Source organism: Alnus glutinosa, chromosome 14, assembly GCF_958979055.1.
Source record: "Alnus glutinosa chromosome 14, dhAlnGlut1.1, whole genome shotgun sequence".
In the NCBI taxonomy this organism is placed as follows: Eukaryota; Viridiplantae; Streptophyta; class Magnoliopsida; order Fagales; family Betulaceae; genus Alnus; species Alnus glutinosa.
In genome coordinates this window covers 9,990,483-9,999,752 of record NC_084899.1, presented here as the reverse complement: position 1 = coordinate 9,999,752, position 9,270 = coordinate 9,990,483, and the positions used below count along the sequence as shown (strand labels likewise).

At 40.3% G+C, this 9,270-nt stretch overlaps 1 protein-coding gene across 1 annotated transcript; it reads left to right on the top strand.

The window, feature by feature from the left end:
• Positions 1-781: 781 nt before the first annotated feature.
• Positions 782-1,759, top strand: LOC133857194 (uncharacterized). Its single transcript, XM_062292354.1, has one exon. It carries the CDS (start codon positions 866-868, stop codon positions 1,469-1,471), a length of 606 nt encoding a protein of 201 aa, XP_062148338.1. The 5' UTR covers positions 782-865; the 3' UTR covers positions 1,472-1,759.
• Positions 1,760-9,270: the final 7,511 nt, after the last annotated feature.

Sequence of the window (9,270 nt, the reverse complement as noted above, 5' to 3'; positions counted from 1 at the left end):
GTGTTTTATTAAATTCATTTATTTCTCAATTATGGGGTTCATTAGATTTGTGCACTATAAGAGAGAAATATTCTCCGATTGGTAATTTCTTATATATCTCTATATTATAATTTATATAGGGGTGGAGCTAGTTTGGGGCTTGGGGTCCTAAGGTTTTTTTTTTTTTTTTTTTTTTTTTTTTTTTTTTTCTAAAAAGAAAATTAAAATTTTACACTTACATTTTTTTTTATTTTTAATTTTGTCTCCCTAATTTTTTTTTTTTTGTCTATTTTATTTTTCCAAATCTCAAATGCCGGTTCTGCCGTAGGATTCCATTTTAAGTTTTGTATGCTAACAAAAACCTTTATGAGTTGAACATCTTATAAAAGTTTGTAATAATAGGTTCTATTTATTTTTAAATTTTATTGACTTTGCTAATATTTTCTATTAATTTTTTTTTTATAAAAAATGTAATCAACAAATAATTAATATTAATATAGGCATAGACTTCTATTTCATCTTGATCAATGATAAGTAGAAAGAAAATACAACGAAAGGAACAAAATAAAGTATTTAAGGAGTAAAAGAAAGGAATCCGCCTAAATAGGCGGGCGAAATGCAATAAATAAGAAGGTGCCAGCATACCCACAAATAAATACGAGAATAGAAGGGGGTATCATCGCAAAACCGTGAAACAAATGTCCTGAAGGAAAATATCGCGAAATCTCTCGGCCTTTCTCACGCTTCGTTTCCTTGCCTTTTCCTTCTTCAAAACCCTATAAATACATAGCTCGAGTGAAGCTAGGTTTGCCAATTTACACAGCCAAACACGGCTTACAAGAAAAAAGATAAGGAAAAAAGCCTCTCTCTCTCTTCTGCAACAAAAATGGCGGCAACTTCTAGAAGATCGTCAAGCGGACAGATCAACCGAGAAATCTCCTCCGGAAGATTATACGGATCTCAGTCTCACTCACGCTCTTCTTCTTCCTCGTACTTTGCCTCTTCCACCTCGACCTTCTCCTCCAGATCCTCCAGATTCTTCACTCGCTCTACTTCTCCTACGCGTATCAACTTGTGCGGAACCTCTCCCTCCGCGTCGTCCGTACGATTTTCCATCGACCGCTCAACCTCCCCCAACAGATCCATCTCCGTTTCGCCCCGCGGCGTCGGTGGCAGCAGCGGTCAGATCGTGAAAGGGCAGGGTTCGAAGAGAACCTGTATGTGCTCGCCTACCACCCACCCCGGCTCGTTCAGGTGCAGCTTACACAAGGGATTCGGCTCGCAGCCAGCGGTGCCGTACTCGCCGAACAGGCTGAACGCGCGGCGATCGGCCATGACGAACTCGCTGGTGAGGATTGGCGGCGTCGAAGGTGATTTGGTGAAGCGAGCATTGGCGGCTTTGATTCGGCCCTCTTCGCACCAGCAGCGTAGGCGATCCAACTTCCAGCCAAGGCCGAGCCGGCTCTCCGTCATGTCCAAAGCTGAGGAATGATTAGGGTACGTTGATAGATTTAACTTCTGTGCCTGACTGTTAACTGACGGCGACGGCGGCGTCAGATTCCTCGGCTTTCTGGTTCTTGAAGAGTCAGATTACAACGAAATGTTTTGTGATCTGATCCGGTTGGACAAGTTGATGATTCGGAGCGGACTTGGATTTTTTTTTTTGTAATCCGGTGACCGAAATTCGATTTGAGGAACTATGAGACAATACACCTGTCTGTATAGATATATAAAATTGATATATCATATATGTCATGGCGGCCATTGAAGCGGACCCTAATTCAATCATTTCCACCAAAATTAAACCTCAAATATAAATATAAATTAAATTGAGATCATTGAGAGATTCCATTCAGAATGGATTCCATTCAGAATTAGATAACATGGATATTGGGCGTTGCTTCATTCGGTGTTCAGTGCAGTTCGCCGTCGTCGTCCCTTGTTTCTCTGTTACACGATTCTTTTTCTTCCTTTGGGTTGTGTTGTTCGTATTCTGTTGCCGAATGGTTTGACGGTGCGCCGTTTATGCCGTTCGTAGTATTCGTGTTCTTGAGTTGTTTGAGGTCGTCAGCTACGCACGCCGTCCGTCCATTAATCCGTCCGTTCATCTGCCGTAATTGTATACCAGGTTTTGGTTTCTTTCACTTTTTTTTTAATTAAAGATTTTGTTTATTTATGTATTTCAATCTTTTTGGTTCTTGCAGGATTTATTGGAGATATGCATGTATTTGGGAAACATTTGACATTCGGAAGGGGAGAAAGGAATGGGGCACAACTGGAGTCCCTAGGGGATGGTGGACATGGGCTAATTATGAGCATTGATAAATGAGAATTGATGAGAATTTTGAAAAGGGAGACAACTGGACCCCTTGTTGCGGACGGACGACTGGATTAATTATGACATAATTCATGACAATTAACAAAGTATCGACATAAAAAATTGGACATTTTAGATATTATAATAAGATGATCTAAGCTTGAGCTAATAATTACTGATTATATCACCGGGCCGTCTCAAAGGGCTATCTTAATTGGTTGGGGATCACGTCTTATGAAGTGGAGGTCACTAATTCGAATCTTCTCTTCCTCTTTTGTGTGGACATGTGAGCTAATAATTACTGATTATATCACCGGGCCGTCTCAAAGGGATATCTTAATTGGTTGGGGATCACGTTTTATGAAGTGGAGGTCACTAATTCGAATTTTCTTTTCCTCTTTTGTGTGGACATGTTAAAATATATATATATATATATATCGCCATGCCAAAGGAAATTCAAGAATTAAGAACTAATGACGGATTTGTATTTAATCATCAATATCTAAATTGTATAAATCAATGCTATTCCTCTAAAAACTTAGGGGATTAAATCACTTTTTGCTTTTATATTTAAATGTACACTAAAATAAATTTTCTTATTCTTTCTATGTATCATTTAAATATTTTCTAATTCAAAGCTAAAAAAAAAAGAGAGCAAAGAAAATTTTATTTAAATATTATTTCAAATAAATTCTTGACGAATAAGAGAAGAAAGGTAAAATTTTTATATTAAAATAATGCTAAAAGAACAATTTTGCTTCCCTAGATGTAGGATACAACTTTTTGTTCCTTTGGTATTTCTTTAGTTTTTAGGGAACAACAAATGAATATGATTTAAGTGATTTTTTAACAGTTTTTTCTACATGTAAGAAATGAAATAAAATTTAGAAAAGCTGCTACTAGTGTTATTATAGCTAATAAAGGTGGTCCGACCACTTTCAAAGCCAATTATATAGAGGTTGATAATTGATGAAGCTGGTTGGATTATCTCCAGCACTGCAGCTTATTTTGAGGAGTGGCCACCTGGCCTTTTTATCACCTTTCAAGCCTCCTTTTATTTATTTATTTATTTATTTATTTTTTATTTTTTACCTTAAATAATGAATGGTGTAGCAATTTTTTTTTTTAATAATTTTTTTAAAATTTAACCATTTGTTAATAAAGAATAATTAAAATTAAGAGAATTGCAGGCATTACAATATCCTAAATTTGGTCACCCCTTTGAAACTTCATCTTCCTCTGGAAAATTTATTTGTCTTCTACCAAATCATCAGTAAAGTTCTCCCCTCTTCCGACATTTTTCCTTTAGTGGCGACTGAAACCCCAAAACCCTCTTCATCCCTTTTCTGGTCTGACCCACCTCTTTGTGAGGTTTTACGTTGATTTTTCCCCATCTCCACTACTTTCCTCTAGTTCTTTTCGGTTTCCATGTGTGTTTTGCAGAGTGTTAGTTTTATTGTTTTCATTCTGTTGACAAAATCACTATCATGTAATGATCCTTTCTTAATAGGGATATCGTTTATTTCAGAGTCTTCAGATATTCAGAATTTATTTCTCTAATATGAAAAGGGCTTTATTAAGACAAGTTTCAGTGTCACAGGCTTCAAGAAGGCTATTTTAGAATTCCAGGAAGATTCTACAAAGTTTCCAACCAAAAGTCGGATCCCTTGTTCCCGTTCGGACGGTCCAATGAAGCGTCCGGACGCCCTTTTGTGTCTAGAAGATTCTGTCAAGCTCAGCGTTGCATCCATCCGGAAGTCAGGGCAACACGTCCGGACGCTCTTCAGTGTTTGAGAAGAATCCAGATTCTTTTGCAGTCATGGATCAGGAAAGACAGCTTGCAACTGTCCAGATGCGGCCTTAATATGGAAATGCGTGAAGCGCGTTATGGAAATGCAGTTGCATAGTTCACTGTTTGGAGACTCTTTGACTCCGTACGGACGCCGCCTAGAGAAATCTGAATCAGTGGCGATTTAGGTCTTCTAAGCCTATAAATAGAGGCTTCTAGGCATGTATTATTTACATAATTCGGTATTGAATTCTTTAGAGTTAAAAAGAGATGGTGTTTAGGTAGAAATCGTAAAAATTTACTAGCTCTCTAAGTGCTACCCAATGCGTGGTTCTTGCTCGTGCGAAATCTAACTTAGGGAGGAGCCCTAAGTTAAGGAATCCATTTAAGATCCCTTCAAGTAGGAAACCTGGTTGGAAAGCTTTCACGTTGGGTTACATGTCAGAGTGTAAGGTACGATTGCTGTATTAGGGTATGTGAGTATTGCTGCTTTGTTACTAACTTTGTCTTTTGAATAATGGAATTCCTAGGTTTGGCTGCCCCGGAGTGGTTTTTCGCTTAATTGAGTTTCTACTTTGTTAACGAAATATCTGTCTCATTTAAATTTCACACTTTGATATTTTGTTACACATTGTTTACACACACACGGTAAATTAGAAGTCTATTTATTTTTCACGAAGCATCGACGATTCCCTTTGTGAATGAAGCTTCTGGTCTCCTTCTCTAGCTGTTCTGCTTCTGTTTTCCGGTCTGACTTGTAGCGTTTCAGTGATATTCCCTCTAAGCCATCGCTGTTCTGCTTCGATTTCCAGCTCTTTGGCATATTTTGTGAAGTGGAAGCACTCGAGGCGACGGAAAAATTAGTTTGCATCATGGTTTCTCTCGATTCCTACCTAAAGGTTTGAAATCCTTTGAATCCCTCACTCTCCCTCACTCTTATTACATTGGATATCAAAACTCTTTTCTGGACTTTGTTTGGTTGATCTATATTTGGAACAGCTATGGTGCCCTATGTGTTTCTGATACCGTCCTTCTCTAGCTTGAAAAACTTTGGCTGTGAGTTTTTGTATATGGGTTTCTCTTAGTTCTTCAGACAGGAACAACTCTCTTTCTCTTACTGTGCAACCTGTATCTTCAAAAAAAAAAACAGTACAACCCGTTTTGCTGTCTATTGTTTTTGACGCTGTGTGTGGGTCTCTTTAGGCCCTCTCCTCAGCCATGAAAACTGTTAGTTTGTGATTGGCCTCATTCTGTTTGGACAAAATCACTTGTATGTAAAGATATTGTTTTACAAGGGATTCCGCTATTCAGAAGCGTTTCAGAAGATTCTGCAAGTCAGAAAAGTCAGTTCCCTGCCAGCCGTCCAGACGACATGTCATCCCGTCCGGACGTTCACCTGTCCACAGTTCCATCCGTCCGGATGCTCAGACAGACCAAGCATCATGCGTCCAGACGACGTGGATTTCCGTCCGGACCCTTCACTGCATCGAGAAGCTTCTGTTCCAGCTTGCATCCGTCCGAACGACTCAGCAGCCCGTCCGGACGACTTCTAGCGATCGATCAGCTTCAGATTTTCTTTCCAAAGTTCAAATAAGGGAAGATTGATGCAACCTTCCGGACGACGTGGATTTCCGTTCGGATGCGCTCATTCATAAGGCAAGAATCGCAATTCAAATACAACCGTCTAGACGTCAAACAACTTGGTCTGGACGCGCGTTCAACAGATATGGAAATTGCGTATTCAACTTCAACCGTCCGGACGCCTGCCTATCATGGTCCGGACACGCGCTAAATAGATATGGAAATTGCGTGTTGAAGATCAACCGTCCGGACGGCCATCCCCCTTGGTCCGGACGCGTGAATGACTTATATGGAAATTACTTGCAGCGGACATGCGATCGTCCGGATGACAGTGCCTCACAGTCCGGACGCAGCTCTCAAACAGGAAAGATTTTCAATGAAAATCTCAGAAATTATGTCGCATAGTTGTCCGTCCGAACGGCTCAGGTTCACCGTCCGGACGGCGTCTGTACATATTATAGCAGTCGCCCATTTGAACCCTCAGCCTATAAATAGAGCCCCCTGGGCATTGAGAACTGCAAGAATTCGATATTGAATTCCTTCAAAGCTTAGAGAGTTATTTTGTGAAGTTATCAGAGCTGATTTGTTCTCCTTCAAGCCATTGCAAGTGTGCTGTTGCTACGCTACAACTGAAGTCTATCTTAGGGGATGACCCTAAGATAAATGATTCTATTGAAGACCCCTTCAGGTAGGAGACCTGGTTGGGAAGCGTTCGTGTTGGGTTACACGTTAGAGAGCAAGGTACGACCACTGCATCAGGGGTATATGAGTGTTACTACTTTGTATCTAGCTTTGTCTTCTGAATAGTGGATATCCTGGGTTTGGCTGCCCCGGAATGGTTTTTCTTTTAATTGAGTTTTCACTTCGTCAACAAAATATCTGTCTCTTTTAATTCCGCATTGTGATATTTTGTTGCACACTATAGCACACACTTGTTTTTTTTTTTTTTTTTTAATTTTTTTAGAAGTCAATTTCATTTTTCAAAAACACTAGTTTGTAATTGTAGAGGGTTGACCGTCCCTCTGCAATTCATAGCCTCCGAGCTAAGGTCAGAAAACATTCTCCTGATGTCATTTTCCTTTCTGAAACTAAGACCTTCCATCTGATGCTAGTAGTATTTTACGTAGTATTGGTTTCTATTCGTTATCGCACGTTCCCCCTATTGGCTCTAAGGGTGGACTTCTGTTGGCCTGGCGAGGTGACGTAGAACTTGAATGTTTTGTAATCAATAAACATACAATATTTGCTTGGTGTTACTCTGATCCCCCTAACAACTCTTGGATTTTATCTTGTGTTTATGGACCTCATTGCGAAAAGAATAATACTGATTTCTGGAAAGAAAAAAAAAATCTAGTTGATATTGGTTTTGATTATTGTGGCTTGCGGTTATGTATTGAAGATTTTAATCGCATACTAGACCAAATAGAAAAATGTGGGGATCGGCCATTTGTTTGTTCTTCACATGAAATGTTTCAAGATTTTCTGAATTTGTATGGAGATCTGGGGTTTTCTTGTTCTCCTTATACTTGGTCTAATCATAGACATGGCAAACATCTTATTAGGGAAAGACTGGATCAAGGTGTTGCTTCCACTCAGTTGATTCACCTTTTCCCTTCTAAAAAATATGGGACTTCTAATTTTAACAAGTGTGTGTGAACAGTGTGCAACAAAATATTAAATACAGAATTAAAGGAGACAAAAATTTTGTTGACGAAGTGGAAACTCAACTAAGAGAAAAACCACTCCGGGGTAGCCAAACCCAGGATATCCACTATTCAGAAGACAAAGCTAGTTACAAAGTAGTAGTACTCACATACCCCTGATGCAGCGGTCGTACCTTGAACTCTGACGTGTAACCCAACACGAACGCCTTCCAACCAGATCTCCTACCTGAAGGGGTTTTCAATGGAATCCTTTACCTTAGGGCCAACCTCTAAGATAGACTTCATAGCTGATCAAATCACACATTGGCAAAAGCTAGAGAGCTAGCAGATTTTCAATATCTCCCTAAACACCCTCTCTAAGCTATAAGGAATTCACCACCAAATTCTGTCAGTTCTCAAGCTTAGGGACCTCTATTTATAGGCTGATAGTTCAAATGAGCGTCTGACTTGATAAAACTGGGCACCATCCAGACGGTGGTCATAGGCCATTCGGACGAACAATTGTCCGGACGGTGTTGCCTTGTCGTCCTGACGGTCGCACGTTCGCTGCAAGTAATTTCCATATAGAGGCTTCCCTAGTCCGGATAAGGAGGATGGTCGTCCAGACGGTTGATCTGATGCACGTAATTTCCATATTTGATACACGCGCGTTCGGACCATGATGACTGGCGTTTGGACATCTGGATTTGAATTGCGATACTTGCCTTATAGATGAACGCCTCTAGACGGGAATCCACGTCGTCCGGACGGTTGCAGCAATCTTCCTATACCTGTGTTTTGGAAAGAAATCCTGAAGCTTGATCGAACACTGAGAGTCGTCCGAACAGATGCAAGTTAGAGTAGTTTGAAGCTTCTCGACACAGAGGAAGGTCCGAATGGGAATCCACGTCGACCGGACAAATTATGCTTGATCGTCCGGACCATGAAGACTGACGTCCGGACGGTTGAACTTTATATGCACGAGTTTCCTTATGGAGGACATCGTCTGGACGGGATCACACATTGTCCTGACGGTTTCAGCCGTCTTCCCATAACTGTGTCTTGAGGCAGAAATCCTAATGCTTGTCAAACACTGAATGGTGTCCGAACGGTATAGCCATGTCGTCCGGACGGATTCTCTGGAACATTGGGATATTCTCAAACTCTGAAGAGCGTCTGGACGATTTGCCATTACGTCTGGATGGATGCAACCTTGAACTGTTCGAAGCTTCTAGACACTGATGGGCATTCGGAAGGAAAGTTCTCATCGCCCGAACGGATGTTGCTGACTGATGGGTGTCCGGACGGAATACCATGTCGTCCGGACAGATGCAAGGGAACTGAACTGACTGATTTGAATTCTTCACAGAGTCTTCTTGAAGCTCATGACTGAAGTATAGACTCTGAATAGAATAACATTCCTGTAAAAGCAGCAACATTACATAGAAGTGATTTTGTCCAACAGAATGTAGCCAACACAAAAACTAACACCTTCCTTCTCAGTTAGACATCTCCCTGTCCATGCTTCTGATTATCACTCATAGCTTTTAAATACTGTCACTCCTAATTCCAGTCTTCGCAAACCATTTTTGTTTTAAGGAATTTTGGAGTAGGGACCCTACTTGTCATTATGTTATTTTCTCTGCTTGGAATCCAATGTTGTGGGTACTTTCACCATTTATTCTTGCAAAGAATCTAAAAGCCACCAAGATTGCTCTTAAGCTCTAGAATTCTACTCAGTATGGCAATATATAATAGAGAATACACACTTTGTCTTGTTAGCTTGAAGCCATCTAGTGCTCTCCGCATGCTTCCACCCACCAAAATGAGGAATGGGTGATTCGAAACTCTATGGATGAACTTTTTCTACACGAAGAGATCCTCTGGTGAAATAAGTCTCGTGAAACATGGCTCACTTGCAAGGATCTTAACACTAGATTCTTTCATACATCAACTCTCAT